Raw genomic sequence first — 17,190 nt, forward strand, 5'->3', positions numbered from 1 at the left:
TTCGTTCAATCTAGCAATTAATTTGTTACTGGTCACCTATTCTGGAGCAGTTCCCTAAGGAAAGTAAGACAGATACTATTTGCAAGAAGTTGAAGAGTGTCTGTTAGATGAGGAATTGTAGACTCAAGTATACATTATTCTTTACAGAAATGTGGATATAACATGGTGATAAATGTGTATCTAGAAAGAGGTATATCTGGGTGCCTTAGGTGGTTGAGCATCTGACTTTTGATTTCAGCTCAGGTTATGATGTCACAGTTTCTGACTTTGAGCCCCGCTGTGGGCCCCACGCTGACAGTGAGGGGGCCTGCTTGAGATTCTCTCCTTCTGCCTCCACAGCTCATGTGCTTGCATATGTGCATGCTCACTCACTCTCTCTCTCTCAAAATAAACTTTGAAAAAATAGATAAATGTGTTTAAAAAGCAGCTTTGTAGACGTGTAATTAACATATTTTAAACTGCACATATTTAAAGCATACGGTTTGGTGTGTTTTTGGCCCATGGATCCACTGTGGAACCATCACCATAATCAAGACAATAAACATTATCCATCACCCCGAAAAGTGGAAAAGTATGTATTTTAATAAGCTGAAGGGAAGGAGCCAGTAGAAAGAGAAATTAACTTTAAAGAAGAGAAGGTAATAAACCAGAAGCAGAGGAGCGGGAGGAATCCAAATATTTACCTCAACTGTACTTTCAAAAGCCTTTGCTTCTTTTTTTCTTTGTCCTCTCCCCTGGTCCAGGCTGTATTCTGACTTGGGCTGTAATTTTGTTGGTAATAAGTGATGTCAAAACAAAGGCCGAATTTTTGTCTAACACAGTATTACTCACAGAAAAACAGTGCAGGCACAGAATTTCAGATTGAGACTCTCCACCAAAAGCACGCAGGCTTCCTACCACTTCAAAAGCCAGTTTGTATCTTCATATGTCAATATTTAAAAATATCTAAACTGCGTGTCTTTTCTTGCAGCCCAATTAAAGGATATTGCCTATGGCACCAAGCAGTATAAATTTAAACCAGAAATCATGCCGGATGACTCTGTTGATGAATTTGATGAAACCATTCACTTAGAACGAGGCGAAAACCTATTTGAAATCCATATCAACAAAGTAACCTTTTCTTCTGAAGTTTTACAGGCATCTGGAGATAAAGAGCCTGTTACTTTCTGTACCTATGCTTTTTATGATTTTGAGCTACAGACCTCTCCCCTGGTGCAAGGCCTCCACCCAGAATATAACTTCACCACTCAGTATCTTGTTCATGTCGATGACTTATTCTTACAATATGTTCAGAAGAATGCGGTCACTCTCGAGGTCCACCAGGCTTACAGCACTGATTACGAAACAATTGCAGCCTGTCAACTGCGATTCCATGAAATCCTAGAAAAGAGTGGTCGAATATTTTGCACAGCAGGTTTGGTTGGTAAGTACAACCTCATAAGCTTTGGACGTGTGAATCACTAATTTGGCTTAGAGGTTAATGTGATGCTCTACATTAGTATCTTCTCATACGGATTCACAATGCCTTGAGGGTAGGACAGTGTTCTCTAACTGAGCTGCCCAGAGTGGACTGGACTGTCCTAAATGTCACTGAGGATATCAGCACCATGACTGTTACTTTTTTCAAAGCTTCTGAGTACATATATTTGTTTACCACATTGATATCCTTTGATTAAACATTAATTGTAGTACATTCATCAAATATTCAAATGTAAGAGCATTTGTTATCACTGTTAGCAGGCATTGGAAAAACAGAGGTCAAGGCTAAAGACAGACAGAGCCTCCGCCCACATGTAGCCTACCTTCTAGAGGGGAAGACAAGCCATAAAACAAATACATATCTCATCAGATAGAGAAGAATGAACAGGCTAAAGAGAGAGGTAGAAGGTCGCTAATTCAGATAAAGGCTTCCCTGATGGGTGACATTGGTAATGACCTGAGTGAAGACGCATGACCGGATCCAGGGGAAGAATGTTTCATTCACAGAAACACCAAGTACCAAGGGGGAGGGACAAATGTGATCTATTGGAGGCACAGTGTTGGAGGCCAGGGGCTACAACAGAGAAGCGATTAGAACAGTAGGAGGATGACTGTGCATCCTCAGTCAGAGGAAGGGAAATAGCTTGTGATTTCACTCCTCTGTGGAATTTAAGAAACAAAACAGTGATGGTGGAGGGCACTTAAGGGGAAGAGCATTGGGTGTTGTATGGAAAACAATTTGACAATAAAATATTATTGAAAAAAAAAAAGAATTAAAAAAAATGAGCAAAGGGAAAAAGAGGAAGGGCGAACCAAGAAACACTCTTATCTGTAGAGAACAAACTGATGTTTACCAGCAGGGAGGTTGGTGGGAGCGTGAGTTAAGTAGGTGATGGGTGTTCAGGAGCGCACTTGTGATGAGGACCAAGTGACGTATGGTATTGCTGAATCACTAAATTCGACACCTGAAACTAATATTACACTATATGTTAACTATCTGGGATGTAAATAAAAACGTTTTTGAAGGTACACTGTAAGAAAAACAGAAAAACAAGGGGCACCTGTGTTGCTCAGTCAAGCATCTGACTCTTGATTTGAGTGCGGGTCACAATCTCAGGGTTCAAGCCCTGTGACAGTGTGGAGCTTGCTTGGGATTCTCTCTCCTTCTCTCTTTGCCCCTCCCTTGCTCACTCTCGCTCTCTCTCCCCTCCCCCCAAATAAGCTTAAATAAAAAACAAAAACCATGCACGGACTAGGTCATGCTGTAAAAACTTGTAGGCCTTGTAGGTCAGGGTGAGGAGCATGGAGTCTGTATCTCTCCATGATGAAAGTCATTGGAGAGTTCTGAGGAGGGAAGTGACATGATCACATATAGATTTTCTTTTTCTAATGTTTATTAATTTATTTTCGAGAGGGAGCGGGTCTACGGCCATACCACCCTGAACGCGCCCGATCTCGTCTGATCTCGGAAGCTAAGCAGGGTCGGGCCTGGTTAGTACTTGGATGGGAGAGTGAGCGAGCAGGGGAGGGGCAGAAGGAGAGGGAGAGAGAATCTCAAGCAGGCTTCATGCTGTCAGTGCAGAGCCCCATGCAGGGCTCAAACCCATGAACCATGAGATCATGACCTGAGCCGAAATCGAGAGTCAGATGCTTAACTGAGCTACCCAGGTGCTCCCACACATAGGTTTTAGAAAACCTGCCTTTGGTCCCATGGGAAGAAGAGTCTGGACCATTATCAGGCTATTGCATTAATCTGTGGAAAGATGATGGTGGCTTGGAATCAGATGGTAATGAGCGAGGCGCCTGGGCGGCTCCATTGGTTGAGCTTACTGCTCTTGATTTCAGCTCAGGTCATGATTCCAGGGTCGTGGGACTGAGCTCTGCGCTGGGCATGGACCCTGCCTGAGATTCCCTCTGCACCTCTCCCCTGCTCACACTCGCACTCTCTCATTCTCTCTCTCTCTCATTCTCTCTCTCTCTCTAAAATTAAAAAAAAAAGATGGTAATGAGAATATTGATAAGCGATTATTTTCTATGTATATTTAGTTAACTGTTCCTTTAAGACTCACTTATCAATTGTATGTAAGGTAATGAGGGAAGTCGAGGGGGCAAGAATTTCTGGCATGAACACCAAGGAGAATTGTGAGGCCATTTATTGAGATAGGCCTGAGAAAGGAAGGCCTGAGGCAGAAAATCCAGAATTCTGTTTGAACAAGACTGACTTGCCTATTAGACCGCCGAGTGGAAATGGCATGTGGGTCACTGGCTGCACTAACCGGCCCAAAGATCAGGGACAAAGATATGAAAGGGGGAGGCATTACCATACTGAATGTATTTTAAGCCTTTGGTGTAGGTATATCACATAGAGAACGAATATACAGAAAGCAGAGAAAGTGGCCAAGGACTGAGCCTTTGGGAAACTGCAGAATTTAGAGTTCAGGAGGAAGAAACAACAGAGGAAAGTAAAGAGTGGCCAGTCACTTAGGAGGCAACTAAGAATATACAGTATCCTAGAGGCCAAGTAAAGAAACTGTTTCAAAAAGAAAAGAGGGTGACTTAGCTTCCTGGGAAGGATTTTATTTTATTGATTGATCACAGGGGTAACATATATTTATATAATTCAAAAATCCAAGTCAAAAAATAAAAAAGTAAAAATTTATACCATAAAATCTCTCTCTCACTCCTGGCCCTCAGCTACCCTAGGCCCTTCACCAAAGGCTACAAATTCTTCCAAAGAAATTTTAAGCAGATACAGGCAAATATGTGTATCCCTAAATATTCTTGTTTTAGGATTTTTTTTATGATAGCAGATTTGAATAATATATGTTGATGAGAATGCTCCATTAGCGGGAGAGAACAGGAATATCCCCTGTTCACCAAATATTGAGTACCTGTTACGTACTAATCCTTCTTGTAGGAATGTATCCATGGAAACCACAGTCCTCGCCCACAAGAAACTTACAGTGCAGGTAGAGAAATAGGCTGGTGAATGGACAGTTATATTAAAAGAGTCCATGTTCTAATGAGAGGATCTATCCTTCTTCCCTGGGAAGGAGGCTCTTAAGTCCCCCAGGAGCTGTAGAGGAAATCTTCACAGAGGCAGAGCGATGGAAAGCTGCCTGAGTCGAAAGCCTTTCCCAAAGGCTCAGTCCTTGGCCACTTTCTCTGCTTTCTCTGAGGGTGTAGGGGCAAACATGCAAGCATGGCTTACATCCGGCGTGTATTTGGCATAGCTATGGCATTGATCCCTGTACTGGTGGCCCAGTAGAGAAGTAGAGAGGTGCCAAAGATTTCTTGAAAGTTGAATTATGATGTGGAGTATCATATTTATAATTTGGGGATTTCATATTATATCTGTCAGTCTACATTGAGTGCAATTTCTTAAAAACAAGCTTCTGTAGCATCAGAAAGAATCTGTGGAGTATTTGATAGAGTGTTTAGTTTTTTCTTTATATTTTAGAAGGATTCAAACAGCATAAATTGGAATATCTCAAGCATAATTTGACATAGTTCTTTAATAATACTTAACATAACGATGGAACTCATGCTTGCAGAAGTAACTTTATTTTCAGCTCTGTTCTTTGCCAACCACACATCATTTGTGCAAGTCATATATTATTTACTCAGTATGAAATTTTAACAGTGAGTTATGCTTTGGTTTGTAGGAACTAAAGGAGACATCCCAAATTTTGGCACAGTGGAATACTGGTTCAGATTACGAATTCCCATGGATCAAGCAATTCGACTTTATCGAGAACGAGCAAAGGCTTTGGGATATATAACATCAAATTATAAGGGGCCAGAGCAAATGCAATGGGTAAGCTGGTTGGACTTTAAGACATTTTTATGACACAGAAATTTTATAATATGTCTTTATATGTCATGCTTTAAACCAAAGTCATTTTCTTTCATAGCCATCAAGTGACTCTTTCTAACTTTTTATTTTGAAATCATTATAGACTTACAGGAAGTAGCAAAAACAGGTCAGAGAAGTTCTATATACCCTTCACCCAGCTTCTCCCAATTGTAACGTCTTCCATAACTACAGGACACTGTCAAAACCAGGAAATTGACATTGGTACATTACCATTAACTAGGCTACAGACCTTATTCAGATTTTATCAGTTTTTATGTGCACTTGTGTGTGTGTGTAGCATTAGTAGTTCTGTACAGGTTTATCATATGTATATATCCATGTAAGTGCCACCACAACCAAGGTACGGAATTTTCCATTATCACAGAGGAACTCCCTTGTGCTACTCAGGGCACCTTTGAAAGATAGAATTGCAGTACTGTGAATTGGGAGTTTAAATGCAGCTCCTCAGAGCAACATTTCCCAAACTATGTATGTTTCATGGAGCCTCACCGACCATACTTCCAAAAGAATTCCATGAATGCAGAAAACACTAAAGTAGGCAAAGTTAAATAGGGTCCTTGACTTCTCATGTATAATAAGAATCCCAAGAGGAAAGCATAAAGTATGCACTTGAGTAACAAAGGAATGAAATATAGTTGAAACATTTTGGAATGCCTGCTCAAGTCATAATTATCTTTTTCCATTGGGACTGCCATCCCTCCCAATCCGTGGGGTTTGGCCCCCAGGGGCCATATTTATGTTCAGTGATCCTGTTCTGTTCTCTCCCACTCTCCACCCAATTATGACTAATGAGTCAGGGATATCCACCTGACCCCAGTTGAACCAATCAGATTCTGCCTTTTTTTTTTTTTTCCAGGAATAGACTTTAGTAATTCATCACTTACAACAGCCGGTGCTCATCGCAACAAGTGTCCTCCTTAATGCCCCTCACCCTTTTAGCCCTTACCCCCAAGCAACACCCTGCCAGCAACCCTCAGTTTCTGTATTCAGGAATTTCTTATGGTTTGTCTCCCTGTTTTTATATTCTTTTTGCCTCCTTTCCCATACATTCATCTGTTTTGAATCTTAAATTCTACATATGACTGAAATCATGTCTTTCTCTGATTTTTTTCACTTAGCATCATACACTCTATATCCATCCATGTTGTTGCAAATGGCAAGATGTCATTCTTTTTGATCGCCAAGTAATATTCCTGTGTGTGTGTGTGTGTGTGTGTGTGTGTGTGTGTGTGTGTGCGCGCGCGCCACATCTTTATCCATTCATCTGTTGATAGATATTTGGGCTCTTTCCATACTTTGGCTATTGTCAATAGTGCTACTATAAACATTGGGGTGCATGTGCTCCCGAATCAGCACTCCTGTATTCGCCGCATCCTCACCAACATTTGTTGCCTGAGTTATTAATTTTAGCCATTCTCACAGGTGTGAGGTGGTATCTCATTGTGGTTTTCATTTGTTTCTCACTGATTATGTGTGATGTTGAGCATTTTTTCATGTCAGCCATCTGGATGTCTTCTTTGGAAAAGTGTCCATTCATGTCTTTTGCCCATTTCTTCACTGGATTATGTGTTTTTTGGGTGTTGAGTTTGAGAAGTTCTTTATAGATTTTGGATTCTAACACTTGATCTGATCTGTCATTTGCATATATCTTGTCCTATTCCATCAGTTGCCTTTTAGTTTTGCTGATTGTTTCCTTTGCTGTCCAGAAGCTTTTTATCTTGACGTGGTCCCAGTAGTTCATTTTTGCTTTTGTTCCCCTTGCCTCTGGGAATGTGTCAAGTAAGAAGTTGTTGCAGCGTAGGTCAAAGAGGTTGTTGTCTGTTTTCTTTTCTAGGATTTTGATGGCTTCCTGACTTAGATTTAGGTCTTTCATCCATTTTGAGTTTATTTTTGTGTGTGGTGTAAGAAAGCAGTCTGGTTTCATTCTTCTGTGTGTCACTCTCCAGTTTTCCCAACACCATTTGCTAAGGAGACTATCTTTTTTTTTCCATTGGATATTCTTTCCTGCTTTGTGAAAGATTAGTTGGCCATACATTTGTGGGTCCATTCCCACTGATCTATGTGTCTTTGTTTGTGTCGGTACTATACTGTCTTGATGATGACAGCTTTGTAATACAGCATGAAGTTCAGAATTGTGATGCCTCCAGCTTTGGTTCTCCTTTTCAGGATTGCTTTGGCTCTTCAGGGTCTTTTCTGATTCCATAAAAATTTTAGAATTATTTGGTCTAGCTCTGTGAAGAATGTTGGTGTTATTTTGATAGGGATTGCATTAAATATGTAGATTGCTTTGGGTAGTATCAATATTTTAACAAAATTTGTTCTTCCAATCCATGAGCATGGAATGTTTTTCCATTTCTTTGCATCTTCTTCAATTTTTTCATAAGCTTTCTGTAGTTTTCAGTGTATACATTTGTCACCTCTGTGGTTAGGTTTATTCCTAGGTATTTTATCAGATTCTGCTTTCGAGAGAAAGCAAGACTCTCCCTGCGTGGAAGATGCTTGGGAGCTGTGGGGCAGCCGTCTTCTTGCTGTTAGCGAGCAAAGGAAAGAAAATGGGACTGGAGAAAGAGAATACTAAGCAAGAACACAGAGAAAAATGGAGCCTAGAACAAGAGGAAGTTCTGGCGGTTTTCCAGGCTTATTACCTTCCTAAAGCCCACCCACATCTCTGCCCTACAGTTCCATACGGACTTACACTAACGTCTCTTTTGTTGTATTTGCTAGACGGAATTAGTTTCTGTAATTTTCTAATTTTTTTTATGCTTTTTATTTATTTTTAAGAGACAGAGAGAGACAGCTGGAGCAGGGGAGGGTCAGAGAGAGAGGGAGATACAGAATCTGAAACAGGCTCCAGGCTCTGAGCTAGCTGTCAGCACAGAGCCCGACACGGAGCTCAAACCCACGAAATGTGAGATCTGACCTGAGCCGAAGCCAGACGCTTAACCGACTGAGCCACCCAGGCGCCCCTAGTTTCTGTAATTTTCAATTGAAGAACTATGACCAATATGACAGATTCCTGAACATAAGGAAAAATGGCACCTGTTTCCAGAGATCATCTCTCAGGACTAGTATTCTTTAGAACATACTTTGGGAAATGCTGTCGTGGGATATGATCAGAAGAGCTGGAGTGCTTGAAGAGTTAGCTCTAAATAAAATTGTGAACTAGAAGACATTTGTCTTTGAACCATTTGTTCACTTTACTCATTAGTCATTAAATAGAATTAAAGAATAGCAAATTAATTTTTTTTGTTTTAACAGCAGTCTCTCCATGTATGCCCAGTCTTCTATGTGTATTGCTAATAACTTAAGATCACCTGTTCACACATGTTCTAGAGAATATTAGTTTTGGGAAATTCACTATGAAGTTGTAAATATGCAGCTCTTTTTCCGTTTACAAAATTATTTTGTTTGGGGTTTGGCAGCTGCTATTGATCTTGTCATTGTATTATTACTATAATATAAATATGTATTTTTTTCCAGTCAAGTCAGCAGGCACCCAAAACTGCTCAGCTTAGTTCTGGTGATTCCACGGATGGCAACGTAAATGAACTTCATATTACAATAAGATGTTGCAACCGTCTGCAGTCCCGAGCAAACCTCCAGCCACACCCATATGTTGTGTACAAGTTTTTTGATTTTGCAGACCACGATACAGCCATCATTCCCAGTAGCAATGACCCACAGTTTGATGATCATATGTGTTTCCCAGTACCAATGAATATGGATTTGGACCGATACCTTAAGTCAGAGTCTCTGAGTTTTTATGTGTTTGATGATAGTGACACTCAAGAAAATATTTACATAGGAAAAGCCAGTGTGCCTCTGATTTCACTGGCACATGACAGGTGTATCTCAGGTAAGTGGATTTCTTGAATGTATGAAATTGTAAAAACAAACCTAAATTATACTTTGTTATGTATATGATCTGTCTACAACTAATCTTCTTAATGTTCTCAGATAATCCTCAACTTTGGTCCTATAGTTTTATTTCTAGTTGTTTTTTTAGTAATTATTCTATAGATTACAATATGTATCTTAACTTATTGCAGCCTAAAATTAATACTGACAACTCTCATCAAAGTATAGAAAGTTTCCCCCAGTATAATTCCATTTCCTCCCCTGTTCTTTGTGTTATAATTGTCATATATTTGTACATAGAATGCCTATACATGTTAGAAACCCAACAATCCAATGTTATAATTATTGCTTTATATAACTTTTTGTCTTTTAAAGAAATCAAGAGAAGGGAGAATGTATATAACTATAGGAGACTTTCATATTGACTTGTGTGTTCATCACTTCTGGTATTCTTTTCCTTCCTATAGATTTAAGTTACTATCTGGTGTTGTTTCCTTACTCCAGTGTAGCTCCACTGCCTCCCTCTTCTTTGTGCTGTTATTATCATATACTTTTTAGTTTTTTATAAGTTCAACAATATAATTTTACTATTGTATTTTTATACAATTGTCTTTTAAATGAGACATTTAAGAGAGAAATGTCAAAAAACATATTTATACTGTCTTTCATAGTTACATATGTAATTACCTTTATTGGTCTCTATTCCTTTGTGTTGATTTGAGTTATCATCTGTATCATTTCCTTTCAGCCTAAAGAACTTCCTTTACTATGAATTGTAATTCAGGTCTGCTGGTAATGATTCTCTCATTTGTTATCTAGGAATGTCTTTATTTTGCTTTTATTTCTGGAAGAATAGTCTTGCTGGGTATAATATTCTTAGTCATCAGTTATTTTCTTCTTTTGTACTTTGGGAATAGCAATAGTAATTTCTGGAATGCATTGTTTCTAATGATAAATCAGCTGTTAAGATTATGGTTTCCTTGCACTTCTTCATAAGATTTTGTGTGTGTGTGTGTGTGTGTGTGTGTGTGTGTGTGTGTGTGGCTTTTAACAGACTCTGATGTATATAGGTGTGGATCCCACTGTGCTTGTCCTATTTGGAATTTGTTGAGCTTCTTTATATGTAGGGTAACCTTATGTACCAAATTTGGGAAGTTTTCTGCTGTTTCTTCTTCCACTTTTTTTCTGTCTTTTCTTCCCTCTTGGGCTCCTGGTACACATACATATGTGGTTTAATGGTGTCCCACAGTTCTCTGAAGCTTTATTCATTTTTCTTCATTTTTTTCTCTGCATATTGGATAATCTCTATTGGTCAGTCTTCAAGTTCACTGAGTCTTTCCTCTGCCAGCTCAAATCTCCTGCTGAGCCCCTCTATTGAGTTTTTTTCATTTTAGTGATTATACTTTCAACTCCAGAATTTCTATTAAGTCCTCTCTTTTTAATAAAATATCTACTTATTATATTTTCTGTTGTATAAGTCATTGTCAAATTTTCTTTTAATTCTTTAAATATCATTTTTTAAGTTCTTTGAACATATTTATGATAGCTGTTCTGAAGTTTTGTCTGCTAGGTTTACATTTAGACACTCTCATTACATGTCTATTGATGGCTTTTTTCCTATGTATGCAGCATATACTTCTGCTTCTCCACATGTGCCATGATTTTTTGTTGTTTCTTAGAATTGGACATTTAGGATACTATAGTATAGCAACTCTAGATTTCAACCGTCCCCTACTGCACAGAGTGGTTCTCTTGCTGTTTTTGGTTAGTGGCTCGCCTGAACTAAATCTGTATCTTTCTCTCACTGTACCCACTGATGTCTCTGCTAAGTTTTTATTTGTCTGTTTAACTTTAAGTTTGAGTCAGCATAGTTTAGTGGCCAGTCACTGATTGGTCATAGGTTGCACTTAAACACCTTGAGCTGGTTGGCTTCCACCTTTTGTCTGTGGGTTGGGTAAGGGGTTTTCAAAGTTCAGGCTGTCTACAAGTCTCATGTTCAACCAGGGAAGTAGCTTTCTAGAGTCTGTTCTGACACACTGTTTTTACTGAGTTTCTATAGATTCTGTCAAATAAATGCTTCTCAATTTGTCATACACCTTTGTTTAATTTCCAGAGCCCTTAAATGGTTATTTTTGATCATTTTGTTCAGTTTTATTATTTCTTTCTTTTTGTGAAAAGGATTTACTGAGCTCATCATTCAGCCATTTTAGAAGCCCCACCTGTGCCTATAATAGAAGTTTATCCCCTTGTATTCCATCTGTCATTTTTATTCTTTGGTTCTAAAGTCTAGAGTTGTTTTGTTTTCTTTTTCCCAACCAGACATTAAAAGATGTGCCAAACACTTAAGGACGAAGTAAAGGAAGGATACCCCTTTAAAAAGTTAGACTTGAAATATAGTTTTGTTTTTTCAAGTCCGAGATTTTTCAGCATGACTAAAATTTGTGACTCCATATTACAGTTACAGCTAGGTGATACTTTTTATTACTGTTTCAGATGGTTTGTTTATCTTATGGACACTTGTTTGCTTTGCTGCTATTTGGAATAATTTAACAAATCCCAGTAAAATATATTTTAAATTATGATAAAATTATATGGTAATATGAAGTCTTCCTTAGATATATAAATTACATGAATTTGTGAAGTTCTAATATATTTTTCTATAGAGACAAGTCTTTTGCAAGAATATTCAAGTCAAGATGAAAGATGATATTTGAACTATAACCTAGATAATATCTTAGCAGAAGGCTAAGAATTCCAAATAATCTCTGAATTTAATTTCATTGAATTAAAATATTTATAAGTTAATTTTCTCATCGAGGAGTCAGTATTATCACTGAGACCTTAACTTCTGAAAGCAGTCTGCTTGAGACATGAACCTATAATAGATTATTTTGTCTTTATTCTCTAAGCCACTTGAGGTGTGAGTAAAAACCAAAATTACTTTTCAAGTTGTGGGTAGTTCTCTTTGTTCTTCCTTAATTCTTATGGTAATAAAATTCCACTCTAGCATTAATTTAAAAAATTATTTTCATGACCTGACAGGAATATTTGAGTTGACAGATCATAAAAAGCATCCTGCAGGCACCATCCATGTCATATTGAAATGGAAGTTTACTTACCTTCCCCCAAGTGGATCTATAACTGAAGACTTGGGAAATTTTATGCACAAACAAGAGTCAGAAGTTGTTCAAAGACTACCTCCAGCACCCTCTGTTCACACAATCATTGTGAGTAACTGTAACTTTAGAACTAAAGAAATCACTTAGAAAGAAAGAAAGAAAAAAATAGCTGAAGTCTTAGCTGAGTGCATGTTTATTATACTCACTTTAATGTATTGATTTATCTTAGGCACCAACACCTAAACCAAGAAAGCGTTTCACACCTGTAGATAAGAAAGTATCTTTTGTGGATATCACACCCCATCAGAGTTCTGTAAGTAATAAACACTGAAAATATTGATTTTTTTTCTCCCATAGCAAATATTTGAAATAAATGATAAAGTTTTAGTAAACTCTACCTGATTTCAAAGGAAACCAGTAAATAAACTACTTCTTTTTCCTTTAAATGTTAGCTTTGTAATTTGGCACTGTTTGTAAATGTTAATTCTTCTTACTCTTTGATCTAAACCCTTCTTCGGCTCCATCTGTGTCTCTAGCTACTGCCCTGTAATCCTCTGGCCTCATTTGTGGGGAAAAGAAAATCTCTTCAAAAAGTTGTCTTAATTCTGTCATCCTTTCTTCACACTGTTTCGTGAACTCACTCCAGTCAAATTCATCCTCATTTAAACCACCCGTGCTAAGGTCATGACGACTGACTTCACCATAGCCAGCAGTCCACTCGGAGTCCCATCTTTATCTCCAAAGAACACCTGACAGAGTAGAATGCTCGTTTCCTCTTCACTTGGCCTCTGGAACACCATGCCTTTCTTGCCCTCCAGCTTTACCACTTATTTTTCTCACTCTCCTGGAATAAATCTCTCAAGGTTGACGTGCCTCGGCATTTAAACTGCAGACCTAGACCTTTGCTCAGTCTATATCTGCATTCAGAGGTATTATCCAATCTCACAGGTTGTTTTTTTTTTAATGCTTGTTTCTTTATTTTGAGAGAGAAAGCATAGGGAGGGGCAGGGAAAGGGAGAGAGAGAATCTCAAGCAGGCTCCATGCTGTCCCAGGAACCATGAGGTCATGACCTGAGCCGAAACCGAGTCAGATGCTTAACTGACTGAGCCACCCGTCACCACAGTCTCACAGTTTTAAACAATATCCAGATGCTGACACTCCCATATTTGTATTTTTAGTCTTGATCTTGCTGCCCAATTCAAGATTTATTTTCTTCCTGTTTATTTCATGTGCACTGAATGTCTAGTAGGAATCTAAACTTCACATGTCAAAACCCAAAAGTCATCTCACCAACCCTCTTCCAAAATATTTTTTTTAATTGTTTCCCATTCTCAGTAAATGACTGACCATTCAACCAGTTGCACAGTCATGAAATTTCAAAGTCATCCCTTTGGCATTTCCTCTTTCACATCCCACATCCAGTTCATCCCCCACACCTGGCAGCTGTACCTCCAAAACATATCCTGTAGTCACGTCATCTCCACTGTCACCACTCAAGGTACCATCTCTTCTGGACTTTAAAAAAATAGTAACTTATTTGTAATTGACATATCTCTTAAGTAGCTAAAGGACATGAAACTTAAGCACACAGCTCAATGAATAGCTACACACTCAGCACCCAGAGCTCAAAAAGATACCTGGCATATATAGCGCATTTCATATATCTGTGCTAAATAGGTTAATTCAACAGTGACTACTCAGACAGCATTTAACAGCTAATCCTTACTGAGTGTTTTTATGTGTCAGACACTGAGTGCTTTATGTCCACTGAACTCATTTAATTCTCACAGCAACCTTAGGATCATACTAGAATTATTCACATTTAAAGATCCAGAAAATAATGTTTACAGAGCTTAAGTAATTTGCTCAAGGTCAAAGTATTAGATTTGGGATTCCTGCGTAAATGGTCATAAATATAAAAAAGATGTGCATAGAGATGTTTGCTGCAGTGTAGGTCACAACAGCTAAAAATGGTGAACTAGTTCAATGTCCAGCACTAGTTAAATGGTTCGTTAAATTATGATACATTCATTTATTTTAATATTGTGTCGTATTAAAAATGATCTTCACCCAAAGTTTCATACCAGGAGAAAATTTTATGTTGTAGTATTTAGGGTTTTTTAAATGGATTAGGATATATTTATAATATAATTACTACTTGGTAACCAAGAAATTTCTTTATTTGCATTAAAAATCAATCATAAAAAGATAAAAAATTAAAAAGCAATCTGTTATTAACACATATTTGTTTTTCATTGGGTAATGAAAATTTGGATTTGTATTAGTTTCTTTTGTTTTCTTGTTCATCTTTCATATTTTCTTTTTTTAATATTTTTTTAATGTTTATTCATTTGTGAGAGACAGAGAGACAGCGTCTGAGCAGGGGAGGGGCAGAGAGAGAGGAAGACACAGAATCGTAAGCGGTCGTCAGGCTCTGAGCTGTCATCATAGAGCCCGATGCGAGGCTCAAACCCATGAACCATGAGATCATGACCTCAGCTGGAGAGACATTTAACTGACTGAGCCACCCAGGCACCCCTATCTTTTATATTTTCTAATTGGACGTGTTTACTTTTAAAATAGCAAAACTGATAAGCTATATTTTAAAAGTAAACATCAGTTTATAAATCCTGGGAAATGCTTGTTTATAAATTGATTTTTGGTACTGTTAAAAAAGGATGTTGATCATAGGAAGTATATATCTATCCTAGTACATGCAAGTTTTTTAATTACATAAGTAATGTATAATTATCATAGAAATATTAAAAAATACAAAGAAGGAAAAATTTTTAAACATTGAAAATAAAATTGAATTTCCCCAAATTTCTATATCAGAGATAGAATTTTGGTGAATTTCCTTCCTCACTTATTCCCATGGGAACATACACATTGTTTGCAACATACACATTGTTTGTTAACAAAACAGTATACACCTGGATGTATTGTTCTGTAACTAGCTTTTTTACTCAGCACTGAATTGTGTACTCTCTTCAGTCTCAGTATGTACAAGTCTAAATTATCATTTTTTACATGGTTACAAAGAACTCAGGTATTTGGAGTGCCATATTTTATTTACCTAATCCTCTACTGTTGGACATTTGCATTACACTTGCAGTTATAAACAGTGCTTCAATGAACGACACTTGTCATTCTTAAATTGTTCATATATATATCATGATGAGTATCAACCATTTTACTGAAATATACTAACTAAATTTAGGGACATATGGGTAACTACTGTATTTACTTGTATATACGTGTGTGTGTCTGTTTGTCTGTCTGTCTTAGGATGACTTGGGATTTAGTAATAAATACAAAATAACATACATATGTGTTTTTACATCAATAAAAGGAGATAGCTACTTCCGCTGAAGATGTGAAGGAAATTTCATCCGAAGTGGAGCACACACCAGAAATAGAAACTAATATTCCAACTCTTTCACATATTCCTCAGGTATGTGTTTGAATTAAAATTATTTCAAAAGGTTTATTTGGTTCTTAAAAGACTTTGGATTAACATGGATCAAGAAATCATAGCATTATCCTATTTTTGTGTTCAACATCCTGGGAACAGAAGGATCACAAATATGACAAGCATATGCTGATGTTAGCAGGTAGTAAATAGACATATGAATTAGTGTAATACGTAAAAGTCATTTTGGTGTTAATGCATTTTTTATTCTTGGTGTATAATAATGTTTTCATATATCTGGATATTATCATTTATCTGTCAATTTTAGTGATTGTTTTCTAATGAATCACTTATATGTAATGAGTGTCTATATATTTAGGTCTCAAGCTTGCAAGCTTTATTAATCCAGTGCTTCAACAAGTATGTATGCATGTGAACTAAGCAACAGTGTATCAGTGTGCTTTCATTGCTTCAGGTTTCTCCAGGCACCAGGGTAACTGAGGTAAACGGGACTACTGAGAAAATAGGACAAGGAAGAGAGGAGGATGTGTCTTTCCTATCTGAGGGTCAGCTGGCAGATCGAAGTTTGTCTTCAGAAGATGAAACAGAAATAACTGAGGAACTAGAACCAGAAGGTGATTTTTTTTCCTTTTTTAAAATTAGTATTATTTTCCTTCTCTGCTTTATTTAATCTGTCAGAGTATGCCTCCAAGGGCATCTTCATTGAATAGTGGATCTACCTCACGATACCTGTTTCTCCATGGAAATGATGAGACGTAGTTCAGTCTCATCTGCTAAGGTCGGCTGGAACAGCCGTGTACCTCCTTGTCTCTCAGCTTGGGGTGCCCCAGCGCATCCAAGTACACCTGCTGGCGTGTCCGTGGGTATTTTTGGGGGGGGCAGAAATCACAATTTATTTTTCTTTTTCTCTCTCTCCCTTTTTTTTTATAGTTTATTATCAAGTTGGTTTCCATACAACACCCAGTACTCTTCCCCACAAGTGCCCCCCTCCATCACCCCACTTCCCCTCTCCCCCTCCCCCTTCAGCCTTCAGTGTGCTTTCAGTATTCAAGAGTCTCTCATGATTTTCCTCCCTCCTTCTCCCTAACTCTTTTAACCCCCTTCCCCTCCCCATGGTCCTCTGATAAGTTTCTCCTGTTAAACTTATGAGTGACAACATATGGTATCTGTCCTTCTCCGCCTGACTTATTTCACTTAGTGTGACACCATCGAGGTCCATCCACGTTCCTACAAATGGCCAGATTTCATTCTTTCTCATGGCCATGTAGTACTCCATTGTATAGATATACCACATCTTCTTGATCCACTCATCAGGTGATGGACATTTAGGCCCTTTTCATGATTTGGCTACTGTTAACAGTGCTGCTATGAACTTTGGGGGTAGGTGTGCTCCTATGCATCAGCACTCCTGTATCCCTTGGGT

The 17,190-nt window shown here is 38.0% G+C and overlaps 1 protein-coding gene across 1 annotated transcript in view; it reads left to right on the plus strand.

The window, feature by feature from the left end:
- RPGRIP1L (RPGRIP1 like) overlaps positions 1–17,190 on the plus strand; it is a 94,731-nt gene that overhangs the window by 43,655 nt on the left and 33,886 nt on the right. The window contains exons 15-21 of the mRNA XM_029926591.1: positions 971–1,423; positions 5,145–5,296; positions 8,837–9,212; positions 12,257–12,441; positions 12,563–12,646; positions 15,687–15,788; positions 16,222–16,381. Coding sequence (XP_029782451.1) covers positions 971–1,423; positions 5,145–5,296; positions 8,837–9,212; positions 12,257–12,441; positions 12,563–12,646; positions 15,687–15,788; positions 16,222–16,381 — 1,512 coding nt within the window. The remainder of the gene's footprint in view (positions 1–970; positions 1,424–5,144; positions 5,297–8,836; positions 9,213–12,256; positions 12,442–12,562; positions 12,647–15,686; positions 15,789–16,221; positions 16,382–17,190) is intronic.

Source organism: Suricata suricatta, chromosome 16 (genome assembly GCF_006229205.1).
Source record: "Suricata suricatta isolate VVHF042 chromosome 16, meerkat_22Aug2017_6uvM2_HiC, whole genome shotgun sequence".
NCBI classification, from domain to species: Eukaryota; Metazoa; Chordata; class Mammalia; order Carnivora; family Herpestidae; genus Suricata; species Suricata suricatta.